General features: G+C 39.5%; 1 protein-coding gene across 1 annotated transcript in view; it reads left to right on the top strand.

The window, feature by feature from the left end:
- The first annotated feature begins 1,446 nt into the window (after positions 1 to 1,446).
- Positions 1,447 to 24,411, top strand: part of pigg (phosphatidylinositol glycan anchor biosynthesis class G (EMM blood group)) — a 75,987-nt gene continuing 53,022 nt past the window's right edge. The window contains exons 1-5 of the mRNA XM_030397093.1: positions 1,447 to 1,923; positions 2,040 to 2,245; positions 10,829 to 11,038; positions 12,787 to 12,975; positions 19,533 to 19,671. Of these exons, the coding sequence (XP_030252953.1) occupies positions 1,770 to 1,923; positions 2,040 to 2,245; positions 10,829 to 11,038; positions 12,787 to 12,975; positions 19,533 to 19,671 (898 nt within the window). The 5' untranslated portion in view covers positions 1,447 to 1,769. The remainder of the gene's footprint in view (positions 1,924 to 2,039; positions 2,246 to 10,828; positions 11,039 to 12,786; positions 12,976 to 19,532; positions 19,672 to 24,411) is intronic.

A 24,411-nucleotide genomic window follows, 5' to 3' on the forward strand; every position in this document is an offset into this window, starting at 1 on the left:
CACTTGATATTTTCCAATCAGCTTCTTCCCAGCTATTTTTTATGTTTTGACATTTCAGTGTATTTGTGAACATTCAGATGTGACTCATCTTGGTTTCACAAGTTTTGGGTTTCAGAAAAGTATTCAAACTTAAGCTGCACTTTCCAAAGATTTAAAAGGTAATGCCACCACTTTTACATATTAAAGTGTGTTTACATTACATGTGTTGGGGTGAACAAACTCGCATAAAGCGTTTTTATGGCTCCAGAGGAGGCTGCATGTAATCTGATAAATTGTTTTTCCACACATGCAGTAGTACCTTAATATGTACAATTGGTGGAATTACCCTTTAAATGACAATCCCGATTAAACTTCCCTCATTCACATACGGTCTTACATGAATTCACTCCATTACAATTAATTTTAATGACAACCTTCAGATGGATGCACATGGAGTTTCCTCTTGGTTGTGTTTTAGGAACACTTCTATCATTTCCATATAGTGATTTATCTGGCAAATATGGCATCATGGCATCATGGTCTGTCCAGGGACCATGGTCTCTGGCACGGACCAGTGGTTACTGCCATTAGGGGCGCTAGAGATCATCGGTGGTCGCGACCAGTTGTGGCACGGACCAGCTGGTCTCTGGCACGGACCAGTGATCAATACCACTAGGGGCGCTACCAGTGTCTTTAGCGCGGATCAAATATAGGATCAAATAGTTTCAGAGAAACTAAATTAAATTTCATAAACTTACATTTCATAATCTTACTGCAGATGCAGTTTTCCAATGCAATGATTCAAATAAGACAATACAAATTCAAATGATGTGTTTCAAATTCAGTTTTTTAATGCAATTATAAATTATTCAAATTCAGTTTCTAGTGGCACATATTTAAGCCCACACGACATCTGCAGCACAGGAAAACGCAACTCTTCACTCAATTTAAAGGCTGATACCAACGCCAAAACAAAGTCAATATTGACCCCACTCAGATGAAATAAACTGCAGCAAGATTTAAAATGACCTTTGACTGATCTACACCTGCAGTTGCATCATTTATGTGTAAGTGGAAGGAGAATCTAACTAGTTTTTTTTTTACAACAAAATATTGTTTTTAAATTACAGTTACAGTACTTATGGGCTGATTCAAATGTACTAATATCACGTTCCTGTTTTAATTACTTCATACATTTTATTTATTATATACATTTCAAATATATATATTCATAGCAATATTGTACTGTGTTTTTATTATTCTTTGTGCGCACGGCAGCAAAAAAAAAAAAAAAAAAAAAGCCAGTTACCACTTGTACTGGACCACTTGCCTGCACTCAGTCTTGTGTTTTTTTCCTTTTACATATGTTTTTACAAGCCATATAAATTTACATTATCCCCCATTTTTATGCTGTCAATAGCTGACCCTTTACATCACTGTGGCAGAAAAGCGTATTGGTCTTGTTTGGTTCTACGTCATACCCGTAGTTTCATGCTATCAATGCGGAAGCGGCTGTAAATCGCTTGAGCACTAACTGGTTTTAGTGTTTATATATTAATTATAGTCACAAATATAAAATATAGAGGCGGTTTACTAAAAGACCGAAGCACATGGCTTTGCAATATGTTGTTTGAGAGTGCGTCCATCTGACATGGGATGTTATGGCTTTCTATATTCTCCTCTATCTGGCTAACCTGTGTAGGACTCGTCCTGTCGGTTGCTAGCTAAACATAGCAAGTTATTAGACCAACTGAAGTGCTCGTCCCTTAAAGGGTCCGTCCAGCAGCACGATGAAAGTGCGCTCGTCTGTTTTTGCCTCGTTCATTTTAATATCTGAAGTGATTGGCATTGCTCTCTTCCTTCGGGGATTTTTTCCTGTACCTGTCAAGTCTTCTCTTTCAGCCAAGAACAGGCTGTCGGATCTTCCAGCGGAGCCGCTGACAGGTAAGCTCACAGCATCGTCTGCCTCCAGACTTACCTGCGTCCACATGCGAGTGTCTGACTCCACTGTTGACTGTTAATCTGTTTAAACTCATCAAATATTATTATTCTAATTGCAGGTGGCTCTGTCAACTCCTCTCGCCTCCCTCAACCCCTCTTTAAAAGGGTGGTTATAATGTTAGTGGATGCCCTCCGGGAGGACTTTGTGTTTGGACCCAATGGTCGCATGTATATGCCTTACACTAGACATGTGGTTGAGAGAGGCTCGTCCAACAGCTTTGTGGCCAAGGCAAGACCTCCGACTGTCACCATGCCCAGGATCAAGGTAAGTCCATCCTGTGTTATTAGTCTGTCAGCGTCCTTGTTCTTTTTGACTGGCAAGTTAAGGTAGGCTGCAAATAAGCGTGCTGTTGTTAATCAACTCTTCAGATGCAAATGATCAGTATTTTACCAGTTGTTCCCTGCCCTGACTTTGGCTCTCAGCTCCAAGCCCTTCACTTCCAAGTGTCATAAATACATAACATTTTTATAAAGGAAAAGTAGTTTCCTATAACAGGCATGATACCTGCCATAATGCAGTTGGTGGTCATGTAAACTGTAATCTACTCTCTTATCTGTCTACAGTATATTAGACCAACTAACCAAAGCTGATGCAGTCTAATGTCTGAATATTCAGGTGTTGGTGGAACTTTTTTTTTCTAACAGAGGTGTGGATTCAATTGTATGATCATTTCAGACGCTGCAGAATGTGATGCTGTTGAACTGAATAATGTGAGCGGTGTTTCTAACATTTTGTCAGATTTATACCAGTGAGGGTATGTATTACACCACAGATTACAAAACTGGAAAACATCTCTGTAGTCAGGAGGAACCTTCTAGCCAGCCTCGGGTGGATAACACTGAGTGTCAAACCTTTACCAAATGTTCAGCAATACACGAACGTACTGGCTGCAAGACTAATTTCTCATCAGGGATATTAAAGTTAAACTAATACCATTTTTGCATTCCTGATATAGATTCTGAAATCTGCTCTTTGTGCATCAGCCAATACAGAGTACTGATTCTATAACAGTGTGTGAAGTTTTATTTTTTTATTTAACAGCTGTATTCTACTTACTATTTATGGATGTTGTGTACTGATATGCTGAAGTTACACAAGCCACTTGCTCTTTATAGCTATTACTTAGTCGTGCAATAACAAAATGTAAACCGTTGCCAATATGTCTGCAGTCCTAATGAATAAATCATGTTTTATCAGAACAACCCTAAATAAAAGTTTAGTTAATGTGAAGTTTGTGCTGTTATGAGGTCTTGACAGACACACAACAGTACTTGAGGAGACAGAGGTGCATAATGACGTGTTACAAACGTCCCGAGCTAGAAGAGAAAGGAGGATGTTGCAGTTGATTGTTGCCACATCAAACCCTCCGCTGCCATGGAACACTCATCAAATTTTTTTTTAAGAAATCGCTATTCGCAAACGGTGCAAATTGACTGATACAAATGTAAAAGTTAAAAAGTTATCTGGAATAAGATCATATGTGTGAGTTAAACATTTTTTAATCTAATCACTAAATGGCAGTAATATCAGATCGACCGCAATATTTGAAAATATTCATTAAATGCCTTTTTATCAGTTATTTGCATGTTACAGCAGGACTGTAACCATTAATCACATGACACAATCAATCAAAAACATGTTGTATGATTAGTAGTTTGATGTGCAAATACTGCTTCTGTCTTCTCAAATGTGAGGCATAAGTTGTAATGAATGAAATAGCAAAAGGAAAAAACAAAACCAGTTACTTTACCACCATTATTTCATCCAGCCCATCAAAAGAGGTGCAAAAGTTGGAGCCAAATATGCCTCAACAGTATTCCTCCTGTGAGCCCAGAATACTCACGGAAAAGAAAAGTGCGATTTGGAATAGGTGCTAAGTTTTCAGCCTACAACTGAAAATGGGTTAGATGACAGAATTTGGAAAGGGTGAAAACGTGGTGCGTTGTCACACTTGGGTGATGAGTCACACTGGTGAGAGTATTTTGGGAACAGAGCCAGAAGGGAATCATAGTCATGTCATATGTGCCTGGCATGACAGCTGGTTGTGCTGAAACACAGAAAGATTGTGAGCAGAAAGAGTCAGTGTGCTTTTGTCTGCAGTGGTGCTGGAGAGAAGGGAATGGTTTTACTAGTAAAGAGAGCAGCTCAGTCTTGTCCATATTGGTGCCGAGCAGTGCTGAGGTGCTGGAAAGACATCCAACTGAAGTTGCTAGGTGAAGCAGAATATTCAGACTGGGTGTCAGAGGACAGAATAAAAGGCAGCATTCATGTTTAAGCAGTGGTAGGAAGAACAGGGATGTGCTGACAGACACAACTCAGCCGTGGAGTATCCTGCTGCTTAAAGATCCACAGTGTGGACAGAACCTTCCTCGTTGATGGCTGAGAAATGTGCTTAGGCAGGTAGTAGGACAGCCAGTGCAGACTCAGTGATCTTCAGGTCAGCGAGGGCAGGAAAGAGCATGTGTAAGTTGACAGTGTCGAAGACAGTGGGCAGAATGAGCAGTGAAGAAGAGGATAAAAACCCCCGACACTGAAAAAGTCCATATCATGTTTCTATACTGAAAGGGCTCTAGGTAACACATGATAGTAATTTACATGCATTCATCGCTTTTTTTACTGGTCATATGTGAGCGGATTGTAACTCTCTCCCCATCCTTCTCAGTTGCCTAAAGAAGCCTGTGGACAGTTTGTTTAAAGGGAACTTCTGTTGTGCTGGAAGCCGGTCGTTAGTTTATGTTAGTGAGGCTCCATTTCCAAACTGACATGAGCTACTGTTGCTCTCTGTTAGCCGAGTGGAGGGTAGATCAGCTTCCAGCTCAACACAGAAGTTCCAGATATATATTTTAATGTTTTTTTCATTAATAGATTAGTTATCAAAACACATTTGATGAGAAATGCCAATTCAAAAATGTGTATTTGTAGTTGTAGAGGGACCATGTCCAATATTAAACATACACTTCATTTGAAGCATTGCACAGAGTTGGCTCAAAGCCAATTTACACCTTCAGACCCTTATCAGAAGACAGAAGTGATATATTTAAATCAGTCTGTCAATCAATCAATCACACTTTATATGACAACTTTCATAATATAAAATGAGTAAGACAGCAATTAAAAGGTGAATTTAAACTAATAAAGATAAAACAAGTAATTAAAAGAATGATACAAATAATGATATATATAAAATAGTGCATGCAATAGATAATGTACAGTAAAACAGTAAAATGTTGATTAAAAAAAGGATATACTAAAACCATAAAAAAATAAACCATAAAAAAATGAAATAAAAGCCAGACCAAATCGACTAATGTAAGGGAGCAAAAATAAAATCCGATATTGATATATCAGAAGATATCCACATATTTCTTTGCAATGATCCTTCAAATGTGATTATCAAACACTTCTTTCAAAATCTAAAATATTAATCCATTCTAGTTATTATTAGCTGTCTATCAATTTGATCATTTAATCAGCAATCCTACAAATGTATAATATGATTGATTTTCTGTTGGCTAATGTCTTTGAGTTTTTACAACAGAACAAGCATTAAGTTGTTTTTATTTGGGCAGAGGGGTGCCCTTCCAATTTTTGATGATGTGAAGTCATTCTTGTGGCTGTGGAGTTTTATTGCACTATGTATTTAAGTGTGTGTCAAAGAAACTAGCTGTCTGTAACTGAATGGAGGAACGCTTTCTTAGACTCCTGTTTTAAGGATGAGTTGAAGTTGTTTGCTGTGAGACAGAGCGGGTCAGTGATGATGTGGATGAGGGATGACGGTGGGATAAAGCTGAGCGTGATTGAGGTGCAGGGAGACAGATGTTCAACTGTAATCCAAGGGTTTAGAGAAGGATGCAGCGATGACGGAGGGAAAGGGCCTAAAGCCATTTTAGAAAAACAACTGCGGACCTTAACCTCCTCAAAAGATTTGCGATAGTAGAAGAGAATGTAGGGGGAAAATCGATAAGAGAGGAAATTCAAAATAAAATCTTTCTGATTTAGAAGCACAGGCATGAAGGGTTTATGTTGCAGCAGAGATGTGCAGTACAGTACAGCATATGGAAGAAAGGAGAATTGAAGATACCACCTCCTAAACTGTCAAGGAATGTGTAAATTTGATTTGCAGGCTTGGTGAGACCATACAGATACACATCTATAAGCCCTGCAGAAGGGACACTTCATCACATTTTAGGAGGCTGAACAGTTAAAGTAGACTTGAGGCACAGCACTTGCCATTTATTCAGCCTAATATAATGACTATACTTTGGCTGCAATCATCGTTGATTAATCTGCTGATTATTTACATTATTAAGGTTAAGTCTGTAAAACATATATAAAAATGTGGAAAATGCTGGTCACAATTCGCCGAAGTGATTCTATCTTCAAAAAGCTTGTTTTGTCCAAATAACAGTCCAAACCCAAAGCTTTTTAATACTATTGTAATCAGAATCGGAAACAGAATTGTCTTTCTCAGCCAACTGTGTGTATACATACAAGGGCAGTGACTCCAGTTTACATTGCTCTTAGTGTACTACAAAAAATTAGATATACAATTAGAGATGAGAACTTGACAAATGAATTAAAGTACACACCAAAGAATTTGTGTAAAAGTCATCATTTCCACTTGTTGTAAATAATACAAGTAATGCCAAAAAACAATAGAGGTAGTGCAAAGAAATAAAGAATAGATTATATATATATATATATATATATATATATATATATATATATATATATATATATATATATATATATATATATATATATATATATATATATATATATAGCGGTAGAGCGGCGCAGCGCCGCTGTTCCACCGTCTGGGGAGAACCCTGTATAATATATATATATATATATATATTATATATATATATATATATATATATATATAATATATATATATAATATATAATATATATATATATATATAATATATATGTGTATATATATTATATATGTATATTATATATTATATTATATATATATATATATATATATATATATATATATATATATATATATATATATATATATATATATATATATATATATATATATATATATACGGTGTTTGTTTCACTTCAGAGAGTTTTGGGATAGGGAGGCAATTGTATTGTGTTTTCCACGTAATGGTCTCACTGTGTACAGTGTGCCTTACATATTGGGGCCAATACCAAAAAACTAAAAGACAACCCTTTTCAATGTGGCATCAATTTCAACATTCTGTGGGTATAAAAAGCTGGTATTGACAGTAAGTTATTCCAAGTTCATCATTCAAACAGCCATGAACATGCGCCTTAGTGCGCCTTCGGGTCGGTGGCAGGCAGTCAGATGTTGCTCGTGAACTCGGTGTGTCTCAAAGTGTCATCAGCAGACTTGCATCAAGACACAGAACTACTGGCAGAGTTTGTGACAGACCCAGGAGTGGAGCCCCACGAGTGACAGACCGCAACGATGACCAGCACCTAAGGACCTATGCACTCAGACATCGTTATGCAACTGCCACACAGCTGCAGGCCCAGTTACGAGATGTGAGGGGTACTAGGGTTTCCAGACAAACCATTTGAAACCGACTCCACCGCTTTGGCTTGAATGCCAGGCGACCGTTGCAGGTGACTCCACTGACACCAAGACACCGCCGTGAACGTTTGCAGTGGGCACAAGACCATGTGACCTGGACAATGCAGCAGTGGGTCTACCGTCCTGTTCACTGATGAGTGTTGGGTCACCTTGCACCTTGTGGGTAAATATAAATGACAAAGAGAAGTATAGTAAATACTTACATTTAAGAAGCTAGAACCATCAAAAGATTTACTTTGTGGCTTGAAACGATTATTTGATCAAAAGTTTTGGAAATGTATTTTTTTGATTGACTAATCAGACTAATGGTTGCAGTTCAACACTGCATCTGGTGCATGATGAAAACAAGCTGAAGATCATAGCTTTGCGACAACTTTTCCGTTACTTTTCTGTAGTAAACATATAGCCAAGGTGCACTTGTTAGGGGGAAGACATTTTAGATTAGAAGATATTCATTGACTGGCTAAACAAACTAAATAAACAGACTCTCGTTGTCTCATGACTGAATAAACTGAATAAACAAGCTGACGTTAAAGGACAAAAGAACATCAGAATGTTTTACTTTGTTTATAATTGGCAGCCCCTGCCACCTTTCCAGCTTCAGTGCTCTGGGGTACCTTTTTTTTTCCTCTGAGAACACCTTGTTTATTCAGTTATGGACAGAAATTGATATGTCTGAGTTTGTATTATTACCTCATTGATATTGTAAATATTACAATTCTGAGTATGAATTTACCCTCTAAATCTATGAAATGCCCCTTTAACGGAGGGAGTCATGTTATTCACAGAGAAGTATTAGGTTAAATTGCTCCAACCCAGCACTGAGATTGTGTGATACACCAGTAGGTGGCAGGACAAACCAGCTGCCATTTACCACCCGCTATCACTGCATTGCACCCAGTGAACTGGTATGACACAGCCAACTAACTTAAATCATAATCTCTCAGTGGCACGGCCATTAATTCACACACATATTAGAGCTAACACTGCCTCCACTGTATGCTCACAGCCCCCTGCCTATATACAACACCGCTCAGTTTGAAGTCTTCTTCAGATACATAGTTGGGTTTTAATATCTATTTTCTTTTTTTGTCTGTGGATCTTTTTTTTATTAAACTGCCAGGCATCAAACGGGAAGCTCTAGCCCAGAGTCGTACCACTAAATGTAGAGGTTCCAGTTTTCTTGCTCTTTCTAACCATGACAGGGAGAGAAAAAAAAGTTGGTTATCCTCCTCAGTCCTTTATTCACATGTGGCCAGTTGAGCCTCACTCTCAGACTGACACAGCGGTCAGTGGACAGTACGGAGCCGGTGGATTTGGACAATGAATTCAGTACATCAGAACAGCAGCAGCAGTACACTGAGGGTGTTTGAGAGGCTGGTTTGGTAGTATACACACACACACATACTGGATTGTGGATATTATTTGGTAATAAGGCCTGAGAGGTTTGAGGATATTTTTGAGTCAATGGTACAAAGTTTCAAAATTCCTTTTCAAAATTAAACGAAAAGGAAACTGAACTTTTGTTTTTCCAGGCTCGAAAACTCGATGTCACAGCCCCTTCTGACTGTTTTTTGGCACCTTTACAAGTTGTGATCGCTGTGCCAGAGAGTGTCTGTATACCCCACTGATAGTGTATTTGACATTTAAGCAGTGGCACATCGTAAGCCTGGACACATACTGTGGCCCAGTAATAAGTATGTTGATGAGTCACTGATTCATTTGGGTAGCTTCTCAGTGTTTTTCAGTATTTGGAGAGATTCTAGATTTAGTCTTTTTAAAGTTTTTTCACAAAGCTCTCGTACGTCTCCAGCTGATGTTTTTCTTTACAGTAGAATTACCACCATGTACCTCTGCGTTAGTTATTACCTAAAAGGCCTGTTTTCACCCAAACCACTGGTTTCATTGGCCAGACCACCTCTATTAATAGACTGGGGACCAAAGTAAGACTGAATAGGCAGAAAGAGAGGACTGCTTTTGAAGCGGAACCATCCATCTCATCCTGAAGCGAGCATCTGCACCGGCAGGAGCAAAACAATTGCTAGGAAGGGAGGAAGTGGTAAATAATTGAGCTCAGGAACAAAAGCTCATACGATGATGCTCAAAATTCCAGCTCCAGTTTCCAGAAGCGGAGCAATACCTGTGAATAAACTGACAAAACTGAAAGGCTTCTAACGTTATTCTGAGATAAAGTATGTTTATTAGTTTGCCATTGCAAGAGTGGGAAACACAAAGCTTTTAGAGTGACAGAGGAGAACTTTGCTCCAACAAATTGATAAAACATGATTGTCCTTGGTGTGCTGAAAATGAGATGGCAAATAAAAAGGTTTGAAGCTCATGACACTTCCTGAGATTGTTTCAGGGGCTGTGATGTCTTCGGTTTATTGCCATTTGTCTCTTGTGTCTGTGAAGTTTGACAACAGCAACAGAGTTACTATAGGTCAGCCACTCACTGAGTGACTACACACACTGCAACAAAGTGTTTAGAAAGCAAACACGAATGAATAAAAACTGATAACACACAACATGTGAACTGAAAAACAGTGTAATATGAGGACAAATGCATCAACAATAAAACAGATAAAATAGTGTTTAAGGAAGTAATTTCAAAGATGACTTTGAATATGCCGGCCAAGCTCCCTCAACAGCCTCCTCTAACACTGCAGCCCACACACAATAAAAGGCCGGTCACCTCTGATTTTTGCCTGGATCTTTGAGCGTCCCACAGGATCTCGGGCTGTGCTCCAGGCAGCTCATAGAGGGCTTAAATAACACTGTTTCCTGCCAGCATCTGCAATCTCATGTCTCCTTCAGTGCATCAAGACAAGGCCTTTGTGCTTCCCCCGCGACGATACATCAGCCTCTCTCCTGACTTCCAAAACAGCCTGTGTTTCCCTTGTCAGTCAAATGGAGGCCAGTGTTGTATTATTTCAGATTCCATGATGAAATCAGTAGAAACTGAACTTCATAAATATCATCAGTCTACCTGATTCAGCTTTCACTTTCCATTTGTGGCAGTGAAATTGTTTTGGGGGTGTGGGGATTAGTTCGGCTACCAATAATCAATTAGATAAAGGGAAACAGATCTGATCAATTTCTTTTTTATAATTGATATATAAAAAAAAAACAGTTTTTACCGAACACTATGCAACACAGTGGCACACATGTTAATTAGCTGGATTAATATGATGTAACTGTGAGGTTGTGTAACACCATTAAAAGACAATTATTGCTCAAAGGACAATGGCGAAAACATATATCCCTCCGCAGGCTCTTACCACTGGCAGCATCCCAGGCTTCATTGATGTGGTAATGAACCTGAATTCTCCTGCACTGCTGGAAGACAACCTCATTTGGCAGGCCAAAACAGCAGGGAAGAGGATCGTCTTCTACGGAGATGACACCTGGGTGCGTCTCTTCCCCAAACACTTCATGGAGTACGATGGCACGACCTCCTTCTTTGTATCTGACTACACAGAGGTATGTCTGAGTCGAAGACACGGGGACTGACTGTTTAGAGCATACTGTATGTATGTAATGTATTTATCTGCTCTTGTGGTTGATGTGATACAGGGATTTTAAAGATAAGCAGTAAAGAAATTATGAAACCTTATTTTCTATGGTAGCCTAAATTTAAAGTTAAAGGAGATATTACGTTCATTTTCAGGTCACAATTTTATTATGGGTTACTACTATGTTTACGTGCTTTGATGCTCAAGAAACACGTCAGTTTTCTCGTGTAGCAGCACTGTGCACTTTGTCTGAAGTGCACTGTTTTAGCTTCCGTCTCTCTCAAATACCCAGACATCTCTCATTGGTCAGTTCACACATGCCAGAGCCAGCACTGCTAACAACAACTGAGTAGCTGTGCAAAATCAATTCTTAAGCTCCAAACTAGCCGTTAAGCATAAGTTGTGCAAATGTGTGATATGGTGATGTCATGTGAGAAGTCAAGAAGTCGTGGAACTGAAGGCAGGGCTAATGACACGGAGTTTCAGAAGCACTGTTTTCTGGAAGAGAGGAGCTTCTGTTGCGCATGAAACCAAATGTCTCAACTGTCTTCCACATAGCTTCTGCATTATGGGGCCCATAGGGTTTTTCCACCGACCGAGCCAGCTAACTTCTGGTTTAGTGCCCATCTAACAATTTTACTGGACCGAATGGCTCAAATTCTTACAGCGATATAAGTCATTTCCCTGGGGTTTTGACGCTCGAAAGAAATGTATCCACTGTTTTATAGACGGTCACATGATTTTTAAGGCGGCTTCAGAAAGTTCTAAATGGGCAATTTCAAACGCATAATTACAAAGACACAGAAGTACAATGTTTGACAGGTCTTAGTTAATACATGATTTATTGATTGATAACCCCTAACCCTTTCGGGAAAGGCTCCACGATCCACGGTCCATTGGAGTAAACGGAGATGATGCAAATCTCTCTACTCAAGGGCACTGGATTCAGTCTGCAACCTCATTGCTAGATGCCATTTAATCCTTCACACTGGACCTTTAAGTACCAAAAAAAAAAAAGGAAGAGGAAGGACAACCTGTATTACGAAACCGCTCATCCTTACTTTGATTATTCATGAAGCACCTTTAATTGTTTTTGTATGCAGAACATTTCACCTGCGTCATATAATTTACACTCAGGTTCCTCCCGACGGCTGCTGCTATATATTCAAGCATTTAAAACCATCCCAATACCCAAGACACACACAGTACAGGCTGTAGATGATGCAATAATGATTAGTCTCGCAGTGGGTTTTGTATCTTTTCTGAGCAATATGCCGTACATGTATGTGTGGGAATGACTCACTGCATTATCTACGAGTGATCTGCATTAAAGAGATGAAGGCGGTTGATCCACCGGAGAGGCACGGAGATGAGATGACACAGAAAAAGGCTCATCAGTTCAGCTCCATATGCCGCAGCTACAAATCTACTGTGGGACTGTACGCAATCTGTTCTTGTTTATACTAGAATATTGGTGGTGCTGATTTCTGAGCCTTTACCTGCAATGTGGGATGATGGTAAATATCTGCTTGAAAATCTTTGTGTGATTATAATCAGACCATCAGACTTTGTCACAGCTTTGGGTAAATCTCCTTTTAGCTCCGTTTGTGTTTGCTCTGGGGGGCAATTTTGAATAATATCAGCCTAAATTGGTTAACAGTTGAACTCCTGTAGATCAGTAATTTTGTATTGTTTATGCGTTATGTCTCGACGCAGGTTGATAACAATGTGACCCGTCACTTGGATAGCACCCTGAAGAGAGATGACTGGGACATTCTGATCCTCCACTACCTTGGCCTCGACCACATTGGTCACATCAGTGGACCCCACAGTTCCCTCATCCAGCCCAAACTCCTGGAGATGGATGACATCCTTAAGAAGATTCACAGCGCCCTCATTTCAAAGGTAATTTCTCATCCAAATCCCTCTAAATGTCATGTTACATCTGTATGTTGTTTTGTATCAGTTTTGTAGGAGTGTCAAGGAAGGTATGTGAAGATTTAAAAGTAACATTATGCTACTATTTTAACCTTTTTGATTTTATACTGACTAATGGGGAGAATGGTGCCTCTGTGCCTGTTCTCCCTCCAGAGGGTTAAGTGAGTACGATCTCCTGCGGGATGCGCCTTACGCTTTGATGAAAATAGTAGCCTGCTGGGGTTTATCACACGTAATGTTCTGATGCTAGGGTACACTCGATCATAAGTATGGGATCATGGGAGTTGTTATGTTCCTCGTTAAACACAGATCATTGCCGTTTCATTTTTAGTTAGATTTCCTTCATTGTTCATTGTTCAAGACTATTTCAGCAGCTAATTTATCTGCATAGGTCTTTCCTCAAAACAAATAAGATCATAAAAGCCAGTAATAACTCTGAATAAGCAGTTTCACATTGGATATCAGTCTCTCTCCGGCGCTTTTCAGGAAACACGGCATGTCTGATGGGGGAACTGTGAGCCAAGCTGGCGCTAATGTTAGTCCAGCTTGTTTTTCTGATCATTTAAAGCAGAATTATGTAACTTTTTAACTTCAAGTAGCTTCAAAATCATTTTGATGGCTCAGTGTCTTGTTATAGGCTGAATGGTTTCTGTCTTAGCCACTCCGCCTTCTACCTCTCCCCAGTGAGAGGGTAGGATCACATCGTTACATACATGTTTACTACAACATACATTTTGTAACACATAACACTGTTATGATGTAATGAGTTTTGTGTGTAGTTAGCATCTACATTACGTCTGACAAATAGTTACAGACCTGGGATTTATATTTTCCACAGTGGTGTTGCACTCAGAAACTCTAGGGGGCGCCAAATCGCACAAAATTTCAATTGCTACATATCGTTTCTTGTTCCTACCATTGAGGCGACGGACTGCTTCTGTTGTTTTTCCAAACAACCCCGTGCTCATGCCTGTCCTGCAAAATGAGACAAGAATCAGGTTAACCATAAACAGCAGAGTGGATTGTTTTTTTGTTGAATGTCTGACATAAGGTCCATGGTTACCACAGGCCTAAGGGATTCAACATTTTCTTCAGCAACATAGAATACTTAAGCAGTTAACACATGTTTGAATTGTGAAGCGTTTACGTACCTTAAAAGATGCGGTTGCTAACAAGAGGCATAATGAGACTACAGAAGTTGTCGGAGACTGAACTTTATGGTCTTTCCTGACAGGCAAGTATTTTAACTTGTTGCTGAAGTAATTACTTCTAACTGCACATGCCATTGGCTGGTTAGCTTGGTTAGCTCAGTTGGCTGAACGGCTAGTGCTCTTATCAGCTGTCTCTCTCAGCTGTTGAGTGTTGGTGTTTACACCACCAGGACGGGAACTTTGGGCCACCAGGAGGAAGAGGTTTTCAGGCCCAGTGGTGGGGGGACACAGTAGGGAATGCAGGGTGGAAGCATAGCGTATTTGCGGATACTGGTTTGGCTTCTAATTTTCCATTCAAGTTAATTAGACTGATTTGCTCTGTGTGGCTGTGCTGCTGCTTAATTTAATTGTTGCTTGTCAACACCTGTTTCTCTCTATTAAGATTCATTAAACTCAATACACTTCAAATTGTGAATAGTAATTTCATCATTTCTTGAGGGTTTTTAGGGTTCTTATAACAATAGTTGATGCCATTGTATAGTAAATAAATGAAATATGCTAATTTGAACTAATGATCAATAGTTTATATTAATGTGATGCTATCAGGGATTGTTTAGTCTAATCAGTCTTTGGATGGTCATTTAATTACACAGATAATTTGTAGTGTTTCCCAGCAGTTATTATGTTATCTATTGTATCAACCCCAGAGATTTAATAAACTGTTAAGCCTTTGTGTTATCTTTAATTTTGTCTTTGATCAGCGTGCAGGTCTTGTGGCCTTGTTTTCTCTGTGCGGTCTGACAGCTGTGCATGCATATTGTCTCCGCCGTGTGTGTGTTGCTAATGGGCATTGTCTCACTGTCATTCATCTGTGTAGCTCGTATTTAGTTTGTCTAGTCATGTCAACAAGAGCTTGCAATCTTCTTTTTTCTCGTCCTTTTACATCTGTGAAATGGCAGAGTGAGAACAGAAGCCACATGCAGATATGCTTGTAAACTTTTCTGGAAATATTGAGGCAACAACATTTCACCATATCCCCAAAGTTGTTAATTCTGTCTTGTTAAATCCTGTCTCTCCAGGCACATGGAGACATCTGTGCATTTTGGGCAATGGCATCCTCATGCGTGCTCCCAGTGAGCTCTTTGAATGAAATGTGTTTGAAAGTCTCGCTTCAGTCACATTAGTGAAAGCTGTGGCTGTTCTTTTCCCTAGCAGCAGTGTGACCTAAAAATAGACAGCCCAGTGGGGTCCCACAGAATACCTTAGAAGCTTCTACAAAAACAACAATGTATTCTCTGATCAGCACATGCTTTTAACATGTCAGGGGGTGCACTCTTAACATTTTATGGTGTTTGACTGATGATGACTGTTATGGTTCTTGCTGCTGCACACTGAATAAGAAAACCAGGGTATCATCCAGATGACGGCCCTCAAAGTTTCTGTTATGATGTGATGCGAGGAGCCCAAGGCTCCAAGACTGAATCCAAATGGTCGCATGTTGTGACCAAAATTTGAGACAGTGCAACTTCTCCCCAATAAGCCTAGTAGTGTACCAGAGTCAAATCTTAACTTAGAGGATGAGTCCGGGTCTCAAGACACAAGTGTGGAGAAAAAGGGCAGAAAATGCTGTTTTCGTGAAGAATGGCTGCACAAATTTGACTAGTTAAGGTATCTCAGAGAGACGAATTCCATGAACTGCAGATTTTGCTGTCGATACCAGCAACATGTGGCAAACACGAAATTTACAGGTAATGCTGGCACTACACAGTTAAAACATAACACACTGGTCAAACACAGTGCTAGTCTAGGGCAATAAAATATGTTGTGACCTGTACTCCAATGAAAATGCAACTCCACAGTCAGTTGCATTTAGAAGGCAAGAGGCTGTTAATCAGTGTGCTGAGGAGGCCGAATTAATATTTAATGTTTAATGTAATGTAATAAGTAATAATATGTGTGTGTGTGTGTGTGTGTAATATATAAATATAAATATAAATATAAATATAAATATAAATATAAATATATATATATATATATATATATATATATATATATATATATATATATATATATATATATATATATATATATATATATATATATTATACACACACACACACACACACACACACACACACACACACACACACTATTTATCCTCTAAGTATAGTCAATATCATTGATTTACCATTTGTGCCCCTAGTGATTGTGCTCCTAAAATTTTCAGTTAGGGGCCACTGTGCTCCTAGTACAAATAGTTAGTCTGGAGCCCTGGAGCCTATTTCATCAAGCTCATATTAAGGCAGAGACATGCTCTAGCTGCAGAATAGACAGCCACAACACTCTCCATTAAAACATGATTGGAAAGCAGGACCTTCTAGTCATACAGACCTCTATCAGACCTTTGTGTTAATGGAGATCACATGGCCTCAATCTTCTCTCCTCGATATTTTAGATTTCAGAAGGTTGGGCTGCTGCCTCTGCTGTTGGAAGTGCTTAAACCTGACCGGCAGTGCAGTGTGTAATCAAATGAATTTTATTTATATAGCCCAAAATTGCAATCACATTGCCTCAATGGGCTTTACAGTCTGTACAGTGAACGACATCCTCTGTCCTTAGACCCTTGATTTGAGTGAGGAAAAATTTGCCATGTTAATGGAAAAAAAGAGACCCTTTTAACAGGGTAAAAAAAATGATGGAAGAAACCTCAGGAAGAGCCACAGAGGAGGGATCCCTCCTACAGGACGGACAGGCATGTAATAGATGTCGCATGTACAGAAAAAGAGCAACAAATCACAGTTTACAAGTTGCATTGACAGAATATCTGATACAAATTATATGTAAAGTGTGTGGATCCAGGAGACGACTGAGCAGGACGAGGCATCACCAAGTAGTGCCCGAGGCACACAACCTCCTGTCCACCCTGGTGACCTGGAAGAGGGCATGCTGCACAAGATAATTAGTGATAGACAGAGAAATCAGAGTAAAGAAGCAACAAGATTTACAGAAATATAGATATGAGGAGATAGTGAAACAGAGGAGAGCAATGATCCAGAGGAGCCCAGGGCCCAGGTGGTCCATCAGAAGGGAGCCTGAATGAAAGTTGCAGCACGTGTTTTACAGCAGACTCAGCTCACAGGGTATTGTAAATCTGCCAAAGATAACATAATTTTAATATTATAATAGTATGAGGTTCCTTATTTGCCTCCTTAACACAAATGACCTTTTCTGTTTTTTAGTTGAATATATTTGAGTTAATGTGTACAGCTGTCTACATACAGAACCCCCTGGCATCTTCAAAAGTACCCCCTGGTGCAGCAGTACCCCTGAAGGTAAATCACTAATGTGATTGAAGAGTACAACTTGAAGCCATTGAGCTTGTTTTTTCTGGCTTGCTCATGGAGAACGTGAGCTATTATCTGATTCCACTTGATATCATGTGTATTGGTTTAAAAAGATTTCTCTTTCAATGTGAAAAATCTCCCCAAAGAGTTCTGGTGCTTTCATCCAAGAGAATAGGAGTAAGCTCTGACTTATCCTGAAGAGAGAATAGGCCGGCTCAGTGTGGGGCTCAGTGGTGTTTAGTGCTGGTCTTGAGGTGTTTTTTGGCTCCCTCGTGTCCAATGCCATTTATAACAAACATCCAAGGGGTAAAATCTAGGACAAAAGGTAGTCTTTTCTCCTTTCTTAACTGAGTAGTAGCAATATAATGGGTCAGCTGAGCATGATGGCATAGTGCGGCTCAGACTCCAACCTGCGGTGTGTTATTGTATTCAATAAATATGTATATCGTGTTTTAACTGCATCAAAAATGTTTGATCGATATTTTTTTAAAGCTATGGCTAAAAATACACTTGTGCTGACACTGGCCTTTTTTATGACTCTGTTAGCTCACCTTTGTGAAACCTGCACGTTTTTTGCTCGAGGCTTTCATTTTTGCAGATTGAGCTGCTTCCTTTTGTAGATTGCAGACACGTCTGAACCCACACATTTCTGCATGCAGCCATATTATTTCAGCTGATATCATGCGTACATGTAGAAAGGACCCTCTTGTTCTGACCAACAACAGCCCATATCACTTCTGTGGGGGTGGGTTTAAATTAAAAGAGAGGAATCTTGAAATCAAAGAAAGCTTTCATGTAGAATTATTGGTAACTTTAAATGCTAAAACTAGACACAATGTAGGAGGACCCATCCAACAACAACATTGTACATTTAATTAATTTATGTATTACATAGTTGTTAAACTAGAATGGTACTCAGTTGAGGGCCCACGTCCACCAAGGCACAACTATCCAATATTAAATAGAACATATTTAAATCTGCTAGATCCAGGGTCCAATTTAGGTCCACATAAAATTGTACTCACTTATAAATACCAGCCACCTAAATACACCAGAGTTCTAACATCCAGACCCATGCATTATGAAAAAAGTCTATTTTTCGAAGTCAGAAACGAACCTTCAGTTGCCCATCTTCTGTATTGATTCTACCAGAAGAGTTTTATGCCCAAGCCTTGGAGGAGCCCCAACAGCAGCTGGTTCCTGTAGCAAATTAATGGGACTCTTTTGCAAAATAGACAGCAAAAACTGTGTCCCCAAATTTAAACCTGAATCTAAGCCATTGTCCTGTCCTTGTCTGTGGCCCTAGAAGTTTAAATTTTTTAAATATTGCTATGAGAACAGTCATCCTAAATGAAACCAACATAAAAACAGAAGCAGAATTTATCTCAGCCCTCATCAGTCTTTCTGTCTGTTAATCTGTGGGGTCAATAGGTAACAACTTTCAATCGTTAATTATAAAGGACTTCCTTTTCTCTTTGTTTGATGCAACACTAAACTGAGGCATCTTCTGAGAGCATTGTGATGTGTGGTAATATTTGGCTTTAGTTTTGTTAATGTAGTTGTGTTTTTAGATCAGCCTCCACCACCATGACTCATGAGGCATTCTTGTATAACTTCCATCAATGGAAGGTTCTCGTGAGCCTTGAAAGGGAATCACTTAAGGAAGAAACCAGGCTCGATCAAAGTCTGTCATCCTCAACAAGCAAGTCATCCTGTGTTTGTTTGCAGCCTTTACTATATTTTTCTTTGTCTGGAGCTGCAGCTAAACTGTGCCATGAAGTGTTTGTCATGACCAACATTTGTCCCTTTTTAAAAGTAATAATTCATTACTTTCCTCCAATCTATAGCCCAAGCAGCTGTAATTTTGTTATGCTGTTGCTCTATTTTCCAAACCGGATGTTTTTTTTTGTTTGTTTTTTTTATGTTTGTGCCAAGTTTAAATTATTCACATCTCAGAGCTTTGAGGTTTGCCCTCCCAGATCAGCACATAGAGCGGGAGTCCATTAACCTTGGTGTTTGCTTCTCTCAGGAGGCAGAGGGATCCTTGCCCTACCTGCTGGTGCTGTGTGGAGACCACGGCATGTCAGAGACCGGCAGCCACGGAGGCTCCTCAGAGCCAGAAGTCAATACGCCCCTGGTGCTTATAAGTCCAGCCTTCAAAAGAAAAGGTAAACAGTCTAGTGTTGCTTTAAAGAGGCTGACAGCAGCAAATGTGTAATTGAATCGAAGAGATTCAGGGGCTAGTTATTCGACTACAGCCGCCGTGTGACCCATGAATAAGAGTGTTTTGTTCATGAGGGAAAATTATGAATAAGTCACGCTAAACTTTTTCAAAAGAATTCGTAGGAGAGACTTTTATTTTCTTTCATGCTCGCTCTGAACTTTACAATCATTTTCGTGTGTCATCACAAAACAGTGCAAATAGAAACTCCTAAGCAGAAATTCATTTTGCGGTGATGTGACGGGGTTGAGTGTGAAAGTGTGATCTTGATAATTGGCTCTCTCTCAGCCAAGTCTATTTCTGAGATCTTTTCTTGCCTAGCTTTATATTTATAGACCTTTTATGTTAATTAATCATTTACAGTTTAGTTGAGTTGTTGCTCCTGGTTTTGCTCTTCTCCTGTGGTGCCAACTGCTTGAATGTCTTGCTGGGGGACGGCATGCACGTAAATTCCACAATTTTACCAATCAATGAAGGGAAGTAAATGCCAAATCCTGTGTTCTCTTCAATGAAATCCATCCAGTTTAATGAATTCATTAAATCATTAATGCGGTGCTTTTCTGTGTTTCATTAACATGGAAATTAAAAGACGCTTTGGAAAGTAAGGAAAGTGATCCTCCTTAGTGCTGTCTTAACGAGTCAATAACGAGTACAACCCAGTGTATCTCAAGACCCCATATGGTCAGTCTGCTATATTGTGGCTGAATTGTTACATGAAAAATCAGTGGAAGTTTCTATCATATAAATTCTACGATATTAAATGGTAATCTGCACTTTCCTGTGGGGTTCTGTGTTGTATTCCCTGTAACCCTAACTGCTGAAAAGAGGGACTGTCTGATGTGATTTGATCACATTAATTGACAGGGAATTAAAACAAGCATACAAACAAACACCTACAATCTGTCATCATAGTCTGATTTATATACTAATATTCTGGTATATGGAAATACATGAAATCACTTTTTTCCAACTTAGTGCCTCCTTTACAGCAGTGATGAGAGCCCAACGGGGGAAAAAAAATAATTTCGAAATCTCTTGTGTGGAAAAACTGTTCCCTAATTTAGCTGAAAATTGCATGTTAATGTGAGATCCCAATGCCTCAAATTAGAAGCTGGTTGGGAAAATCGATTTTCAGGGCCTTTAAGTAAAAAAAAGAAAGTGTTTTGTGTAGTCATGTAGAAATTTTCAGCCATCTTGTCTGTGGAGAAGCACTTCAAGCCTCAGCCTTATGCCACATGATCATTCTATGTAGAAGAAATTCTGATAGATTCTGAATAAAAAATTGTTTAAAGCAACATTATGTCAAAATTGGCATTTTACACGATTTGGCGTGCAACATCACTGTGGTAAACACAAATCTCAGGTCCATAACGGTTTGTCAGATGTAATGAATGTGCTAACTATAAACAAAACTCATAACATCACAGCATTATGTGTTGAAAACGTGTATGTTGAAGTAAACGTGTATGTTATGCTGTGATCTTCCCCTCGCACTTCAGTCGGAGAGTAGAAACAAGTGATGGGGCGGTGGAGTGGCTGAGACAGAGACATCATTCACCTTTATTACAAGACACTGTACCATCAACATGATTTTGAAGCTGTTATTTCAAGGTGAAAAGGGTTACATTATGTTGCTTTAAATTTCAAAACATGGGGTTGTTTTCTGTAGAATTCAGTTCTCAAACAAGTAACTTAATAACTAAAAAAGGAAATATGTTCATTTAATTGTATCTGTTAGTGCAGTCAGTTTCCTCATCAGAATAACTGTTTATTTTTATCATGGTAAGAGTGGCGGGTCATTAGTAGAAACCTCACCTGCCTGTTGTTTATCATTAGAACATGCTGCAGTGGATAAGAGTTTATTACTATCTCAGTACCCGAGCTTCATTTGTTAATCTGAATGTGTCACTGAGAAAACAACCCTCTTACACAGATTGGCAGAACATTTAGTTGAAATTGCTGGGAGGATCCTAAGAGGCATTGCCACTTTAATCAGTCAGTGTAGGTGTTAGAAGCCATGCAGTCATTGTTTACCTCAGTGTCTGTGCATCCTTGCCTTTTCTTACTTTCTTTGAGAAAACAAAGACAACCAACCCTGGCCAAATAAAAGAGAATGGATAAGGTGATAAGTTCCAACCTTCAAAACCCACAGTAACAATGGTGCAACCAGTAACTGATGCAACAATGTTTTGATACATTGAATATACTGATGGAAGAGAGATATTGATGAGCTGTGTTACAGTACCATTATATACATTTCAACCATGTGCCAGCAACCAATTTTAAGCCCGGTCATACCAGACATTGAGGTAAATGTGCTGTAATCTGTTGGAGAAACATTGTTATTGTCCCAGCTTTCATGCAAAGTATTCACCAAGCTGAGCAAATGCATGACTCTGTACAGCTATATTCAAAAATGGCTGTAACAGGGATATGTTAGAGATTATATCAGCAAGCTTGATACTTCAATGCATATGGCTTCCTCATCAAATGTAGTTTTCTCATCTATAAATCAGCATTATGTGTATGTTACCTTTTACTGAGTTGTGACACACCTGTCCTGTCAGAACGTGTGGCACTGTTCTATGTAAACCAAACATACAGTATGAACAGACTGAATATTTTTCTACAGAGTTTGGTTGGATGTAGGGTTCAACGATGGCTGCTGAATTTGCATATGGCGTTTTGGCGAGGCAGTGTGTCCCCTCGACAGTGTTGTCGTAAGCCAGCTGTTGCGTATTAGCTCACCACTGAAGCCACCGCTGTTTCCCACTGCTGGGCTGACATGAACCTCCAACTGTCTCACTGTGCAGAGGAAACTGACATACATCCCTAAGCCAGGTTTAAGAGCGCCCTTGTCTCTGCACAACATGACAACTTTGGTCAACTAGCCAAGGAAGCTAAGCTAAGAAAACAGCTGCCCGCGGGAAAGAAACACTCCTGATACAAATTTAACCGAGTGTTGTGTTGCATGTTCGCCCAACTAAGCTGGTGTAAGAAGAAAATAATAAGCATATCACAAACAACAACAACTCTTGCCCTACAGCAACTATTCATAGTCAATGGCTGACAACCCTTGTTGGATGTAACAGTAGCCCTTTTTACACAGGAACGCCGCATTATCTCTGCAGCGTTGGTTCGCCAGTTCTTTGCCAATGGTGATTCACACAGTGCGAAGCATCTCCGCCTCAAAGACAATTCCCACATTCCCACATTCCCACAGAAAGCCGGCGCTGCGGCTCCTAAAGAGGCGTGACGGTACAAGTAATGATGATGACGTCGGTGTGTTTTCAAGGTGTTTCTCCGGTGTCCCCTCTATCAATCTAGACCGGCGGTCAGTTTCTAATCATATGGATGCTGTTATAATGTGTAGCGATTGAGATCCTGACCCATCAAACAACCTGGAAAGTGATGAAGTCACATTTTTTAAACTGGAAGCTGTCTGACTCCCTCACTCTCGGGGATGGAGGCTGTTTTCCAGGAGAAAGTTGACTGAAGTCTCGGTCTGGAGGGCTGACCGTCGCGGTGATTTATTTTCATCACAAACTCTCAGTGAGTTAAAGTTTTTTGCCAGTGACAGACGCTGTTTTTTTCAGGCAGAAATGCGACGAAGAGTTGGTAGTACGGGTGGGAGGACAGACAGGAGGACGGACGCTTCTCCATGTACAGCTGTGGTATTTTTTTTCCTCATATAAGTTGCCAAAGATAGTTACAGTTACTACGTTACTTTTGCTTGGTCATGTAACATTGCTTTGTGGGAAACTTCTCTTTATTAAGGTGAGTGAGGGACCCGGGTTGTTATCAGACTGTACGATTGACACGCCCCCGCTCCGTGGCGCCTGCTTATCCATTCACACGGGTTGGGTTCGCCAATAATACGGCCCTGATACTACCTCCAGAGGCCGATCAGCACCGGAGCAAAATTTCACCAGAATTGGCGCAGGCTCCCCGCATGCAAACGGCAGTGTGAATGAGGCTAGTATTGGACAACAGTGGTCTGGCAAACCGATTCTTCTTGGCTTATTTTCAAATGATTTTCAAATGATTTTACACATACACAATATGGGATTAATGTTGAATTTTGATAAAACATCTTCAGGGTTTTGAAAATCTTTCACTTTACAAAGAGGGTTTTTTCAACTTCACTCATTAGTGTAATTGCTGAAACTAATACCATGTCTAAAATATTTTCAGTCATTCAATGCTAAGTAACAGATTTAAACATGCCTCATATCCTTGGTAGATTCATGGCATTATCCTGAATGGCTTTGGGCTTAATACGGCAAAGTCCTTGTCTTGTTGCAAATCCGTCTCCTTTTAATATAAAATGGATAATTCCCAGGCTTATTTCATTGTGTCCAATTACCAAATTAGCTCATAGCTCTGGGGTTTGTTCCAGTCTTTAGTCTACAGCTGCCTCTCTTCCCCACACATGTGAGCTGTGTTGTTCATTTTTCCGGATATATTATACAGCAGAAAAACTTCATTATCGCAACCTGAAAACTTTACTCAGACATGAACAACTTGGGAAATTAATCCCACTCTCTGTTTGTATTTTTGAAAGCTCTCCACAGGAAGCCAAGTGTCAACATAAAAATGTCTGTTCACTTTTGACAAGGAGGAGAGCTAATGATTTTGTGTTTTCATTCATTTTTGGCTTTTGTTTGGATTGTTTTGCTCATTCAAC

Source organism: Sparus aurata, chromosome 18 (assembly GCF_900880675.1).
Source record: "Sparus aurata chromosome 18, fSpaAur1.1, whole genome shotgun sequence".
Taxonomy (NCBI): domain Eukaryota; kingdom Metazoa; phylum Chordata; class Actinopteri; order Spariformes; family Sparidae; genus Sparus; species Sparus aurata.